The 16502-nt window shown below is 36.3% G+C and overlaps 1 protein-coding gene across 1 annotated transcript; it reads right to left on the bottom strand.

Annotated features, from left to right (window-relative positions):
- Positions 1–1341: 1341 nt before the first annotated feature.
- LOC128172578 (kinesin-like protein KIF23) lies at positions 1342–16151 on the bottom strand. The gene is made up of 23 exons (XM_052838360.1): positions 16027–16151; positions 14818–14863; positions 14342–14434; positions 14014–14052; positions 12477–12582; positions 12086–12222; positions 11832–11956; positions 11126–11287; positions 10608–10720; positions 10176–10297; positions 9735–9837; positions 9371–9450; positions 9071–9190; positions 8762–8885; positions 8346–8419; positions 8068–8170; positions 7342–7550; positions 5807–5917; positions 5237–5569; positions 5046–5136; positions 3580–3719; positions 2301–2491; positions 1342–2125 (listed from the first exon to the last, which is right to left on the bottom strand). Exons 1-23 carry the CDS (start codon positions 16035–16037, stop codon positions 2092–2094), a joined length of 2667 nt encoding a protein of 888 aa, XP_052694320.1. The 5' UTR covers positions 16038–16151; the 3' UTR covers positions 1342–2091.
- Positions 16152–16502: the final 351 nt, after the last annotated feature.

Genomic DNA, 16502 nt, shown 5'->3' with positions numbered 1-16502 from the left:
TTGATGTCTTAAGGTATTCAATGTATAATGAAGGGATATTGAACAATTTTGAATCATTTTAAACTAGTTAAATATGTATTGCTAGATAACTATGAAAGTGAAATGAACCTAATTCACATGACAGACAACATATAAGGAGCTGGTCATTTCGCACTTTGAATTTTTTTTAATGAGTTATCTCCCCATGATGAAAAAAAGAAATTTTTTATTTCGTCAAAATATCTAGATCTGCGGTAAATGATTCATTTTATTTCATATTTAAATAAAGAAAAAGTTTAAGTATGTATTGACCAAAAGAGTTTTAGGAATTTTAAGTTACTTTTTACAATATTTTGATAAAACATACATTGCCCATAGACTTCAATGCAAAATTCAAGTTGTAATTAGTTGGACCATAATCAAAATTTTGAAAATTCCTTTGGTGGAGTATTTTTATTTGATAACACCTTCAAAATGATATCATGATTAAGAATATTGGACCATTCATTTATAAGGTATAGAATGTGGTCGTTATACATCGAATACCTTATCATTTAAATTTGAGGTCAATTTTTGAAGGTTTTGGCAACACTGAAAGCAAATAATTACATATCCTAATAAATGTAACAAAAGTGATATTTGCAAGAGAAAAAAATTATGGGTTTTTCAAATGGATTTAACTGGGTTTATGCCTCGGCTTATTCCCCCACGTTCTTCATGAGATAATATTTTAGCGTAAAAGCGTATAACGAACAGAATTCTCTGATATCTAATCATGAACAAGTTGTATAGCTCTTAATGTTAAAATACGGAGGATCGCTTTTCCGTATACATGTATATTTGGATCAGGAGAGGCACGGCTTATTTTAACATGATAACGTGTACCTAATGATCAATGTTTGGCTAAAATTAGACTAGGGCAGCGGATTCAAGAGAAGATGGGTGGCCATTGTAATGTTAAAGCGTGCCGCAGTAGAATTTTAAAATATTTTTTCCGTCCATTTCACCCAAACGTCATCGGCAGGAAGGTGAATATGACATAACGTACACATGAAGCCGACAAGGAACCTAACTACTAGACGTGATTCAGTAGCCTTTCTGTGACCCGCATGACAATGATGAGTTACACTATAAACTTGAAAATTCTTCGAACTGTTTAACAAATAAAATCTATCTTCGGCAAAAAATTAAACGTCAAATTTGGATCTCTCCTATCCACCCCCCTTAAAGGCCACAAAGATCAATTGGGCAATCAAACTGGCTTGCGTTCATATTGTAGCCACTGTTTTCTTCTTGGAGTGGAATTATATTTCAGTGTTAGATCCTTACAGTTATAAGTTAAAACAAATATAATCATTTATTTAAATTTTTTATTTCGTGTATACATAAATATTTCATTTAACTTATAAAAAGGTTTGTTCGGACAAAAAAATACAGAATTGTGACATTAAAAACATATGATAGAAATTATATGAGAAAGAAGAAAAACAAAATAGAAAAACAAAAGACAATTCATAAAAAAGAAAAGAAATTGTATTCGACCTACATGTACAAAGTATGTGTGTATCACATCATTCTACAGAACTATACAGTTTGTGACCAACAGGAGACACTAAACAGGTCAAACATTCTCAGGAAAGACGGAGAAATCCACAAGTCCTACACATCAAATAATTATATACATCAGATATTTACAAACTTGAATCTGCTTTGCGTCGGACATGAATTTAATTCTGATGCCATCACAAAGATTGAAATTGTATCACAAATCATGACCAGGATTATTTTGTTTACGTAGAGGAAAGGGTCTGACTGTATATTGTACCGGGTGAAACGTCAAATAAGGAGTTAATACTGGGCTGTTTAAGTAGAACAATTACTGCAAGAGAGATATTTCCCAAGTTTTACAGCATACATATACTACAAGAAACATCTTCAGTGACGAACAGGTATAAAAGGAAAATACATTTGTATGTGTGCAAGAAAGAAAAATAAAACATGGTATGATGTGCCAGTAAATAAAACCCTGTGCCAGCGTTGCTTGGTCTATATATTGTTGACAGTTTGGAGGTAAGCATAGAGTAAACATCTAAATCACAGGAAACACAGACACTACACTCTCGTCCCAGGAAGTGGCTTGCTTCGTCTACAAAAAAAAGTCAAAATTAATGAAATCCAGATGAAATTTTCTAAATAAATGACTTTAATGGGAAAACATTCCTTTTATTCAATTTAAAAGTAGGTGTCAACAAGAATATACTGTAAAACCTATAAGACTTAGGACTGAAGACAAAGGAGAGACAGAGAGACCGAGCACTTACTTCCTGGCGTTGCCGTGCCCCTCGATGCCGACGTTACAGCGGTCCTCTACGTCTGTCCAGTCTCCCTCAAAGTCCTGGGGCTGGGGACAGGAGCTGCGCCTCTTCCTGCTCCCCGGGGACGTCTGGGTCAGTGTCTCCACATCGTTGAACACCACCGCAGTACCTCCGCCAGCCGTGGGCAGACACTCACCCTGTAAACAAACAATACATCTTGTACCAATATACAGACATCTTGTACCAATATACAGATCAATGCTACCTTAAAACTCAGTTCTATTCTTACCAGTTTTTTAAATAGATTATCAGAAAAAAGTAATAAAAGGAATACTTATTACCAATTATATAAGAAATTATTTTGTGTGATCAAATGTTATTAGAAAAACCAAAATGTCTATTTTACAGTTGAAGTAGAACACACTATAGTCACAGTTATTGTGGTGTGGCAATACCTTTTATATTTGGTAATGCACATTTGGTGCAGCAGCCCTACCTAGTATATCTTGGCCCCGCCATCATCAAAGTTTTCAAACTACTCAACTCTGCTCTACACTCAAATCCATATACTAGTATGAGAAGTGCATAAATTTGAGGTCAATACTTGGACTTAAAGAAAGTAAATGAAGGCAAGGCCTGTGGTGTATATTTTGTGGTATATATCTCATGGTGCCTCCCTACCTAGTATATCTTGGTGGTGTCTCCCCACCTAGCATATCTTAGTTTGTGATTATTTACGTCTGTGAATAGTTTCTATCTTGTATTACAACGAATAAACATGCTAATTCTATCTAACCGTGAAATAGTTTCCGAACTATCTGCCCATGGTGAATAGTCATCGAAACTATTCAACAGTTGCATTCGATTTCCCTTGTTTTTAAACTTGGAACACCTCTGGTGTAATCCGAGTCAACTTTAAACAATGTTCAATAACTCTTATTTGTTTACCATCAAAGAAAAATTGCATCTCGGACAATTAAAGTGATCTCTGGCATGCGAGGTTGCCTTGCAAAATAGTTGCCGTTTCATGGGACAATAAACTTGCTATTGTCCTCATACCCAGTAAATAGGTATGAAATATTTTGGTGGTGTCCCCTACCTTGTATATCTTGGTGATGTATGTATATTTTGGTGGTGCCTCCCTACCTAGTATATCTTGGTGGTGTATGTATATTTTGGTGGTGCGCCCTACCTTGTATATCTTGGTGGTGTATGTATATTTTGGTGGTGCCTCCCTACCTAGTATATCTTGGTGGTGTATGTATATTTTGGTGGTGCCCCCTACCTTGTATATCTTGGTGGTCAGGTTGTCCTCTGAGTCCATATCTTGGTGGGTCAGCATGTACTTGGAGGCCTCCTTTGTGTCCTTCACCTCTAGCTTGGACACCGATTTCTTCTTTTTTATTTTTGGCTGAAGAACCGTATCTGTAAATATACACACTACCAATAATACACCCATTTATTCCATATCTGAAGCACTTAACTCTTTAGAAGGCAATCTTAAGGATTTTTTTGTTTTAAGAAGAAATTAACAGTTTCATCATTACCCAGTACAAAGCAATTAAAAAACAACACAATAATTATTGTCACAAGTTTTGAGTATCCTTCTTTTACTACAATATACATTCAAAATTTTAATATTAAAAAAAAATCTGGATAAAATAAATGAATTCCTTGATGCTCATGCAGTCTACATCTTGAATGGTGAACAGAACACTTAATCCTGGATATATACATGTAAACGTTTAACTTTAAGGTAGCTCGTGGGTTTGTTGACGTCACAATAGGAATCAACTTAGAAAGTTAATTGTCTTAGCAAAATCATACAATTTTTAAAAAATTACCAATGATTTTTATTAGTATAAAATGAAATTTTCAGAAAGCTCTAATGCAGTAAAGACAAATATTTAGTTATAGTGCTAAAATTTTTAAGACATGACATATATGATCAAATTTTGTTCCCTGAAGTATGAGTGTCAATTGAAACTGCTTTATTTAAAATCATATTTAGGAAAGTACGGTAAATGAATTAAAATGACATGCATTAACTTTGATTCTTTAATAATAAAACTTCTGTATTTTCAGCTACCACTCTAACTATTAAAATTCTTTAAGCTAATTAAGGAATACGACTACAAACTTATTATGTCAATAGTTTTGAAACAATTATTTCTGCATTGATTTTCAAAAAAGTAATATTTCCTCTCTTTGCAATGTTACATTTATTTCATTTTTGCATTTGATATCAACTTTAAAATTCACAGTAACATCTAATGAGTATTTGCATGTTCAGATATGTCTTAATCAGGTAGTTTAGTTAATCAATACATTTTTGTGTTTTGCTTCTCAGATGCAAGAAAATGATGACATTGCACTAAGGTACTGTAATTTCAGTAGATATGTGAAATCTTTAAAAACTTTGCACCAAATAAATTTGAAACCTATGGATCACGCGAACAAATTTTTAGGGTAGGTTTTCTCACAAACAGTAAACCCGTGAGCTACCTTAAACAAAGAAAAGCTGTTCACATACACAGTAATTGTCAGTAAAAACAGGTGCTAACAAGAAAGAATGAACAAAGCAAACACATATAACTCACCGATTACTGAAGATAGGAAAGGACAGAAAGAGTATAAACATATTAATTCTCATCAGAAAAAAGACAGAACTAAGTATTAGAGGACTACTACATATTCTCAATCACTGCTATGCATTTGGTGTCATGCTACACATAGTCTGACATCACTGACCTAGTTCCACATTTCCCTGGGGGCGATGGTCCAGCCAGATCTCGGCGTTAGAGGACCTTGACCGTCTGTGTCGAGGGTTATACGCAGGTGTCTGAAATTACAAATGTTGTGTAAACATAATTATGATCATTTCAAACATGTAATATAATGAAGCTGTTGTACTTGCTCATGATAAGGCTTGGTCCACTTACAGGTTTGGGGGTGTTGGAGTTGGAGGTAGATCGTGGTGTGGGTTTGAGGTTTGCCCGTGCGGCGCTCAGACTGGTCCCGGTGGTGGCGGTTCTACTTCGTGGCGTGGGGGTGTTACCAATCTTCCTCATGTCGTTCTCTGAGCGGGCAGACAGAAGCTTGCCAGGGGTTGTGTGGGTCCTGGTTTTGGGTGCGGGAGTTCTGAAGGTCTCCTGGGGGGCGGGCATGGCATCACTGTCTCCCTCATTCACAATATTTCTGAGCATGTTCAGTTTGTGTTGTTTCTCCCAGATTTGACCACCATAATCCTGTTCAATTTTCTGTCTCTCTTTTTCCTTTGAAAAAAGGGAGAAAATCAACACTGGTCCAAACTCAAAACTGAAGGATTATAACTTAATAGAGACCAAAAGAGGCGGTAAATCTTTTTAAATATACTTCTCTGCAAAAATAAAATTATATGACAGTACATCACACTATTAGAGAGACCTTCAACTCATAATAGATTTTCAATATTAATAGGACGTTGGAGCAAGTACATGTATACATTATACAGGAGACATATGGCTACACACCAGATTTCTCTCCCAGTGCTGGTTGTTCATGTCTAGGCGAGTTTTGAAGTCGTTCCTCAATCTCTCCTTCTCAGATTTCTCCTGACGAATCTTCACCTCTTTGTCTTGAATCTAAAGAAATGATTTATTAAATGGTATTAGATATTAAAAAGTATGTCTGTTTTCTACCTTTATATCATAATTTATACTCAAAACCTTAAATAAATATTGTAAAGATTTTTACTTTCATGCGTAAAATTATTATTTCCACCTTAGCAGATATGAAGTGATGTTAATTGAAAATTCCTTAAAGAGCATATTTCAGGGTTACAAAATATTTGAGGTTTATAAAAAAATGAAAGCTTAAAACTATTCTAAAAATTAAATCATTGTTTTAACATCAAAATTCTTGGACTACACAACTAGAGAACAATTGACAAAGAAAGAATCACTGATACAATGGAAGGATAACGTGTACATACCATGGCCTCTAACTGATACAGGGGGAGGATAACATGTACATACCATGGCCTCTAACTGATACAGGGGGAGGATAACATGTACATACCATGGCCTCTAACTGACACAGGGGGAGGATAACGTGTACATACCATGGCCTCTAACTGGTACAGGGGGAGGATAATGTGTACATACCACGGCCTCTAGCTGATACAGGGGGAGGATAACGTGTACATACCACGGCCTCTAACTGATACAGGGGGAGGATAACGTGTACATACCACGGCCTCTAACTGATACAGGGGGAGGATAACATGTACATACCACGGCCTCTAACTGATACAGGGGGAGGATAACGTGTACATACCATGGCCTCTAACTGATACAGGGGGAGGATAACGTGTACATACCATGGCCTCTAACTGATACAGGGGGAGGATAACATGTACATACCATGGCCTCTAACTGACACAGGGGGAGGATAACGTGTACATACCATGGCCTCTAACTGGTACAGGGGGAGGATAATGTGTACATACCACGGCCTCTAGCTGATACAGGGGGAGGATAACGTGTACATACCACGGCCTCTAACTGATACAGGGGGAGGATAACGTGTACATACCACGGCCTCTAACTGATACAGGGGGAGGATAACATGTACATACCACGGCCTCTAACTGATACAGGGGGAGGATAACGTGTACATACCATGGCCTCTAACTGATACAGGGGGAGGATAACGTGTACATACCATGGCCTTTAACTGATACAGGGGGAGGATAACATGTACATACCATGGCCTCTAACTGATACAGGGGGAGGATAACATGTACATACCATGGCCTCTAGCTGATACAGGGGGAGGATAACATGTACATACCATGGCCTCTAGCTGATACAGGGGGAGGATAACATGTACATACCACGGCCTCTAACTGATACAGGGGGAGGATAACGTGTACATACCACGGCCTCTAGCTGATACAGGCGGAGGATAACGTGTACATACCATGGCCTCTAACTGATACAGGGGGAGGATAACATGTACATACCATGGCCTCTAACTGATACGGGGGAGGATAACATGTACATACCATGGCCTCTAACTCCCTCTTCTGTTTCTCAGACTCCTTGTAGTTGCGGGAGTTCTCCTCCATGCGTCGCTCCAGGGATCTGATCCGGCTCTCCAGTTTCTGTACGTAGGACTCGGACTTCTCCACGCGCTGCTGGAGCTCATCATTCTGGACGATTGCCTGCTCGTAGTTCCTTTCGAACTCGACCAACTGAGCCCGAAACTCATCATCTACAGGGGAACAACAACATAACACTAAATAAACTGTGTGGGTAGGTGTAAGAACTTAACAGCTACAAAAATACTTGTTTCTCTTAAGTGAAATAAATAATAAAGGCATTTCATAGATCATCCAAAATATAACTTCTCAAAATTCACTAATCACACTGTTTTATCATGGTGTTTCAAACTGAATACAGTTTTATCTACAGAAGAGTTAACCATCAACGTTTACTGTAGAATCACATATTTTCGTTGGGTTAAAATTTCCTTGTTTTTCAACCAAATATTAATAAAATTTTGTTGGCATTTAATTTCATCATATCTTTGTATTTTTCCGACAACATTAGGCCACATAAAATTAATACTTAGATTTTTTTTTCCTCACAATTTTTTTTCTTCAAAATAAAATAAAATGCATTGGGGTGGGCCATTTTCAGAGCAGCGGGGATGATAATCTAAAAATTAATTCTACGTGGCCTTATTGAAGCTGACTGCCACCCTGTAATACACATTCACTGTTACTGACTCTGTCTGTCCAGATCCAGCTGTAGGGCCTCGCGCCGTTTTTGGCGTTCTACTAGGAATTTCTCTAATTGGGGGAGAACTATGTCATCACTGGACCGCAGCAACTGTGAATATTACAAAAGCATCAAAGCTATTAGACAAGTCAAATCCTGAGGGTTGAAAAAAGATAGCAACACAGATAAAAATATAGCTTTACAAAAAGTATTAAGATTAACAAAGTTGGCTGTACAATTGTTTAGCAGTCTTCTTACGGAACCTTTTAAGTCTATTTTTGCTTACTTCAAAGGGGGGAAATCCTGGGCCAAGAGAGAAATCAAAGGCTGGGACTTTGGGAGCTGTACACAGGTCATCCTCTGTAACACCAGTGACATTTATACTACTAACTCATACTGCATATCATCTCCATTAAAAAAAAACCTTGTCACAATTTGAGCCTGATAATCGGGGCAACCGATTCAAATTTGAGAAAGATTAAAATTTTATCCAACAATAATTAGAGTAGAAACTTTTTCTGCTAATTTTCATTGTCAAGGACACTTACATGTACCGGTACATAAGATTAGACATATAAAAATGTACTTGTTCTATAGACATGATGATAAAGTACTGACAGTAAAAGCTGTTATTTTAAATAAGTATTTAACATTGTTTTTAACACACTATAGACTGTGAAGAGGTCATTTCAGTAAAGTCACCTGATTTAAACTTTTCCTTGTAATTCATTTTACGGCGTCCTGGCGTGAGCCCGATGTCGAATCGGACCTGTTGTTGTCTAGCAATGAGCACTTCCTGAGATAACTCCGCAAACTTCATCACGTGCTGAAAGAAAAATTAATTTGTGTTAGTGATCAGCAGCCATAGCAGACGTGTTAGCCAGATAGGGCCAAGTGGGGAGAAAATATCGCTACAGACAAGAAATGATTAATAGACAGACAGACTGGGGGGCCTAATAAAGTTTGTTATTCATAAACCTGAATACCATTTATATATATAGGGTTACTTACTATTGTCTCATCAAACTCGTCCCCTTTGGGATTGACACACACAATCATCCGCACTTTGCCCTCTCCATCAAAGTAGTTTTTAAACAGATGAGTCAGTTTGGAGTCTCTGTAGGGCACCATCTGTAAAATCAATCACCTCTATGTACAACACACAACACAATAACCCACAACACAAGATCAAGCTTTCAAAGTCAGATTAAAATACTAGTTATGCACCTACATTTCACCATTTTATGACCAATCATGTTAAAATCTGTTTGAATGGTATGTTTTTATATCAGATGATCAATATTTACAAACCTTGTTAGAGCTGTTTTTCTGGTTGTCTCGAAGAATTTCGATACAGTTCCTGAGGGCCATCAGGGATTGGTTGATGTTACCTGTACAAAGAATTCCATTTATAATGTCATCAGAATTTACAATGTTCCTCTTATACACATGTCATTATAAATTTGATGAGACCAGTATGTGAAACTTCAAAAATCTGTCAATTTTTATTCATTCCAATTTTTATTCAGATTTCTTAAAGCCATCACCAGAGCATGACATTCTTCTGCTTATAAGACCAATAAAATGATAATAGTTTTATACTAATATTACAATGTGATAAGTTGCAAAAATTGAGTCTTTCTCCAGACATCCAATTAACTCAGTATTCACTGACCAGCCTCTTTGAGACGGTCCCCGGCATTCTTTGTCCTGTGGGTCCTCTCACTGCCCGCCAAGTCCACCAAAGACAGCTGACTGACACAGATCTTGTCAGGGTCCTGTCAATAAATCATCATCAATAAATGCAACACTGTATAACGACTGATACAAATAACATGTACAGCATTTTTGATATACTTTTTAAATAGATTAACTTAATTTAATTACCATTGTTTGTAATGGAAAGTTTATTGGCAAATAAAAAACCTTTCAAGACCACACAAAATTACCAATTTTTTCATGCACGTTGAATTTGAAAAATTAATTCCTTCGATCTATAAATAGTTGATGACTGTTCATATGCAAGAAGTCAATTGTGCTTATCATTCTGGGAAGTTAGATGTGATGGTTTTGCATGGACTAGTTCCCCATGTGTGTAACAATGTTGTAAGATTACCTGTAGCACCTCCTCCCCCCGGGGATCTAGAGGAGCCTGCACAAGGCGAATGTTGAAGATACTGTGACTCCGACTAGACTCAGCATTCAGGGCAGTGTGGGCCACTTTACGTCTTTTCTGACCTGCAATTTTAAAATTTTTATTCATTTTTCAGAAATGAACAATTCTATAAAAGGTCACCATAAAACCACAGGTTTACCTTGTGTTGAAGAAAAAAATAATAATGCATGTATACTCTCATACATACTTTACCCATAATGAGTTTTTTTTTTAAATAGGTGAAATAAAATATAGTATAAACAGTGTATATCATCGATTTGTTTTTTCTTATCAAATAAATTAAAAAAATGTTGATGTTCTGGTGTTTTGACTGGGTGTCAAAGTCAAACTCCCAGGTTAATTTTTGGTGGATGAGGAGGTTCGGTGTTTTACCTTTGAACAGGACCTCGAAGGCCTCCTCTGGACTGGTGATCTCCACCTCCACACAGTTCATCACGTACATACAGTCACTGGAGTCCGTCCTCAGAATCTTGGTCTGGGGCGGCCTGCATATCAATCATACACTCATATATTTAAAACACAGCAACAACCAGGATCAAGGAACACAAAATAAAACATTTAATCTATCTCTAATTTGGGATTCAGATAAGTAACCTGTTTCAATATCTGGCAATTATGATGTGAAATCTTTTATATGAAGAGATGGGGCTAGAAAGAATTGACAAGAATCTCCCCAAATCAGGAGCACAAAAATTCCAAGGCTTAATTTGTTAAAAACAACATATGCAATTGCTGTTTTTAACACCTATTGTAAATATTAAATGATTTAAGTTTGTTGGCTTTTAAAAAACTGAAAATTTGGAAACACAAATTAAAGCTTTGTTTTTAGCCAGAAATTGGGTCAATTGGGTACTTACTCATAGCCAGTAATCGGGTCGTAGGGTACTTACTTGTAGCCAGTAATCGGGTCGTAGGGTAGTTCCTCCAGCAGGTCGTACACGTAGTTGTTGTAGATCTCTATGTAGGAGACAAACACGGCATACTGGTTGTCATCGTCAACACTGCTCAGGATGGTCGGGTCACTGATCCTCTCCTGATCTCCAAAGTTACCTCTGTAAACAACACACAATGGCACGAAGTTAAATATGGTAATCAAAATAGTAGAATCAGTATGGCTTATCCTCTAGGAGATTTAGTGAAGAGTTCTTGCAACTTTAAATGCAGCCAGAGTGTCTTGTGACCAAGACCTTGTATGGTCAGTCAACATAACCGGTCATCTAACGCAGTGAATATTTTAAGCTGTTATTTACAATTGCTTTGTGACAAGTGGTGTCTATGGAGGTAATGATTCTAACACTGAGACCTACCTCCTGTGTGTGGTGGGGGTTTTAGGTGTGGTGATTCTAACACTGAGACCTATCTCCTGTGTAGCACTGAGACCTACCTCCTGTGTGTGGTGGGGGTTTTAGGTGTGGTGATTGTAGCACTGAGACCTATCTCCTGTGTGTGGTGGGGGTTTTAGGTGTGGTGATTGTAGCACTGAGACCTACCTTCTGTGTGTGGTGAGGGTTTGAGGTGTGGTGATTGTAGCACTGAGACCTACCTCCTGTGTGTGGTGTGGGTTTGAGGTGTGGTGATTGTAGCACTGAGACCTACCTCCTGTGTGTGGTGGGGGTTTTAGGTGCGGTGATTCCTGGCATTATGTCTCGCTTTTGTCTCTCCATCATAGCATCAGCCTCAGACTGCACCTCAAAGCCATTCATCTTATCTGACTTAAACACCTGCAAAAAAACCCCAAAAAATCTTCACATTTAAAGCAAAAGAGAACGTTAAGATTTTAATATAAGACAACAGTTATATAAAAATAACCATCATTTGTAAACTATCATTGGTTAACAACAATGACATACATATTTCTTGGCCTGGACTCCACTGATACTGTTGAACAAGACATCCAGACATCGTGGGAGGACTCCCTGGTCCTTGGGGGACCCGGTCATTGTGTAGGTCTTACCGGAGGAGGTGATTCCATAGGTAAACAGCAAGCCTATAACACAACAAACCCTCTCAGGAATGCTAGTAGTTAAACCTTTTACTTCAAAGCTCAATGCAAAATATTTATTGGTTTTACCCCTGTGAATTCATTTATTTAATACTAGTGCATGTAATAGCAGGAAAATGTCCAGACAGTAGTTGTTTACAGTGCTTTGATATTTTAGTTATTGATACAAAAAGAAAATTAGTTCATATATTTTAATAGTAAGCAATGCTATAACAAATGTAAACAAGTTGTGTTTTTACCATTTTTGCCGCGGAGAAGATCGTCCACTAGGGGACAGGCCACGTAGTCAAACACGGCCTTCTGGGATGTGTACTCGTCAAACACGTACTGGAACGTGAACTGGTACTGTAAAGACAGAGTAGTCATTAAAACTTCTTAACTACAGAACTACAAGGAGCTGTAACATTTATACCGATGATATCAACTCAAAATTAACAAAGTTTTTTTTTCAAACTTGAAAATTGATGAAAGCTATGACAACTAGTGGGTATTGTTTTTTTAACAAAAAAAACACATGTCTCCCCTTCTCCCAAAGGATTGTAATATGGGGCAAATTTAACAATTGAAAAAGAATGATGTCAGCTATATATTACCTAGACCCAGATAACATTTTATTATCTTTTTCTTAATTTGACCTTGGGTAAAACATGGTCAAGGTCATATAAATCAATAGTACACCTAAGTGTATTATTATTGTTCTTTATTAAAGTTTGAAGTCCTTCTGTCAAAGTATATTCAGGAGTTGAACAAGGAAGTTTTTTCTAATATGACCTTGAAATAAAAATTCTAGGTCAAGGTCAAAAATTTTGGTAAGGTTAAACCAGGTTATATACCATCTATCCATGATACAAGTTAAAAGTCTGTATGTTAAAGGAGTCTTGTCTTATGGCCCGGACAATATTTTTCATGAAAAGCTTGACCTTGAAGAACAAAATAGGTCAAGGTCAAAACTGTTGTTGGCGTGCACTCCTTCTCAAGACCATCTACCTATGTTCAAAGTTTGAAGTCTTAATGTCAAAAGGTAATAAAGTTATGACCCAGACAAAATTTTATTATTTTTTTCTTTCTTTTTTTAATTTGACCTTGAGTAAAACAAGGTCAAGGTCAAATATTATTCAATAGTACACCTAAGTGAATTATTATTGTTCTTTGTTTAAAGTTTGAAGTCCTTCTGTCAAAGTATATTCAGGAGTTGAACAAGGAAGTTTTTTCTAATTTGACCTTGAAATAAAAATTCTAGGTCAAGGTCAAAAATTTTGGTCAGGTACAACTAGGTTATATACCATCTATCTATGATACAAGTTTAAAGTCTGTATGTTAAAGGAGTCTTGTGTTATGGTCCAGACAGTATTTTTTATGAAAAGCTTGACCTTGAAGAACAAAATAGGTCAAGGTCAAAACTTTTGGTGGCGTGCACTCCTTCTCAATACCATCTACCTATGTTCTAAGTTTGAAGTCTTAATGTCAAAGGGTATTTAAGTTACGGCATGGACAAATTTGGATGAAGAAGAATAAGAAGAAGAAGAAGAAGAATAAGAAGAATAAGAAAGTCGACAAAAACAATATGTCTCCCCTTTGAAAGGGGAGACATAATTAAGATATGTAAATAATAATTTGTGTTGCTTAGCATGGATGCAAAATTAGAGAGACTATTTTTTGGGGTCACTTTTGCTTTCAACTAAATGATCAACTGTAGAACAATGAATTAGTGCCCGACTTGTTGTACACTCATCCCCTTGTGTGTGTGAGGTGACAATCCAGTAATTATATACATACCTCTTTAATCTGTCCATTTCTTGCCACTGCCAAAGAGTTCTATTGGAAATAGAAATGCACCAAATCAAACATAATCCAATCTTATTCAATTTAGCATTTGCTTAAATAGTTATACATGTACTATCCTTCTTGAAAATAAGAGCGTCATCAGAAACACAGAATATTTCATTTAATTACCCACGTTAGCATGGAGTAAAATGACAATTGAGTGATGCTAGTGTAACAAGTCAATGATGTATAAATTGATCTATGCTGACCTACATATATCTTTATGTTAGGTTGGTGCTATAGATATATAGCTAACATGTAGGCCATGCTGGTCTCTTACCTCTGGAGGGATAAGCTGGACCACGGTGGTACTCAGGGGCTTCACACAGCAGTTGTCATCGGGGTTGTCAAGTGGACGAACACGACAGTAAACCTTTACAAATCACAAAATATCTTACATCAGCCCAGATTCTTTCCAGTATACTGCATTATCAGTCCTTTTTGCAATAATGAAATTTTTGCTTTTTTCACTATCATTCTCACTCAAGAAAATTTAATACGCAAAAAATGATATTGCTGAGAGAAACTTAGAAAATCACAAAATTGCCAAAAAAAAGGTTACAAATCTATACACAAAATTTTGAGACAAGTTAAAAAAAACCCATTGATTAACAGTACATACTACCTTTGGAAAATTAGTAGAATGAGTTTTTATATTTCAAATGTGAATTTATGAATTCCCTGCATGGGCAGCTTTTTTCTTCAGGCTTTTCATCCTTACATTACAATGGCTAATTTGCAAGACTCAGTACTAACCTCAACTGGGTCTACTTCTCCCTTCTTTTTAGAATTTTTACCTCTCCTTTAAAAAATGAGACAAAATAGAATATGCTTAATAATATATACCATATAAATTGAAAAAAATCTTGATTTTCATACAACAGCTAGTATCACGTATGTGAACTTATGTATTTAAGTGTAAACATTTTTGTGTCAGGGTTATCTGTATGATCTTGTTCATACTTTCTGATAACTAAAAGAGTTTCTCTTACCACCTATATGTAGCTAGGTCTTAACATTCATATCTCTTTTCAGCCATGTCTATATATCATTAATATAAAGTGCAGAGAAATTCACCTTATTGCCAATATTGGAGCTAAACCCTGCCCTGGCTGGGGTTTGAACTCACAACCTTCGGAACCCACTCTTCTAGCAAAGAGAGACCAGCTTGCTAACCACTCTACTATTCAGGCAAGATAAAAACTAGCGAGCTGGCCATTGGCAAGCACTACACAGTCTTTTGAGATTAAGGTGGAATACAGTTAAACAACAATTTGCGAGGATCGGAGCAATACACATTGCATATATAATATAGATATATAATATACATATAATAAGCACAAACTTGGCAATAACTCTCAAATTGACATACACCTGTCCATAGAAAAGGAATTTGTTTAAAAGAAGTTATCAGAGCAAAAGTCATGAGTTCAAACCACGGCTGGGGCGGAGGTGGAACTCAAGTGTTGTGAATTTCTCTGTGCTTAATGATAATCTATCTAATTCCCTCTAACGGCAGGTTATACGTTAATTTAAGAGTCATTGCAATGCATCATGTGTTTATTGTATTACTATCAATAATTAAACTTATACTTATTACCTTATCAATCATAAATAAGTTAGAAACAGTAATTTAGCACGCACATATTTCATAGTTGCAGTCTGAGTATTTAACCGGTTAATTGAAAACAACAATGTCAGTAGGCATCCGGTGTAATAAATCAATCAAACAACCGGCTTTATTTTGAACTGTGCCAAAAACTAAAATGATATACCGTAGACTAGTACGTGTATATAAAATCGAAATTCTACATTCCCTTTAAAATGAGCAAGGAGTTTAAATAGATTCCAGCAATTTTTGTCATTCCTTGTCTATGTTTACACCATGCAATTCAAAGGTTTACAGGATTCTGATATTCTAACGTGTTTTCTAATGACGTAAACAAAATCCCATTAAATACTTACTGTGGCTTCATAATCAGGATCACATTAGTAACAGTATTTACGTGGATATGAAACGAAATGCGTAAACAATGGAAGCCTACTTCGTGCTTGTTTAAAATTTGCCTCGAAAAATCACATGACCAATCACCGCTTCCTAGACGAGAGCGCCTCTAGTGGTAAAGGAAGATAACTCATACTATATACACATGTAATGTGCTAAACGTTCTTTTCGATCAAAAACAAACATTTAATTCCTTTAGAAAAATCTTGATTTATGTATTTAGAATTTCTGCTTTTCGTAACCATAATATTGAAATATCATTGCGAATAACGACCACAGACATGTTATTACCTATAAAATAATAGTGAATGGTCCGTTATCTTTAGTGATAGCATGTTTAATTAAAATCAAATAAAAATACTCCACAAAAGGAATTCAAAATTGCGATTGACGTCCAAGTAATTGCATTTTGAATTTTACGTTGAAGTCTATTGGC

This window comes from Crassostrea angulata, chromosome 2 (assembly GCF_025612915.1).
Source record: "Crassostrea angulata isolate pt1a10 chromosome 2, ASM2561291v2, whole genome shotgun sequence".
Lineage (NCBI taxonomy): Eukaryota > Metazoa > Mollusca > Bivalvia > Ostreida > Ostreidae > Magallana > Magallana angulata.
The sequence above is the reverse complement of the archived record's forward strand: the minus strand, read 5'-3'. Positions and strand labels throughout refer to the sequence as shown.

Coding starts and splice junctions, on each gene's coding strand:
- LOC128172578 (XM_052838360.1), bottom strand. Junction 8,171..8,345: donor CAGGATTTCCCCCCTTTGAA/GTAAGCAAAAAT, acceptor TAATATTCACAG/TTGCTGCGGTCCAGTGATGA. Junction 5,918..7,341: donor AGAGGGAGTTAGAGGCCATG/GTATGTACATGT, acceptor TCATTTCTTTAG/ATTCAAGACAAAGAGGTGAA.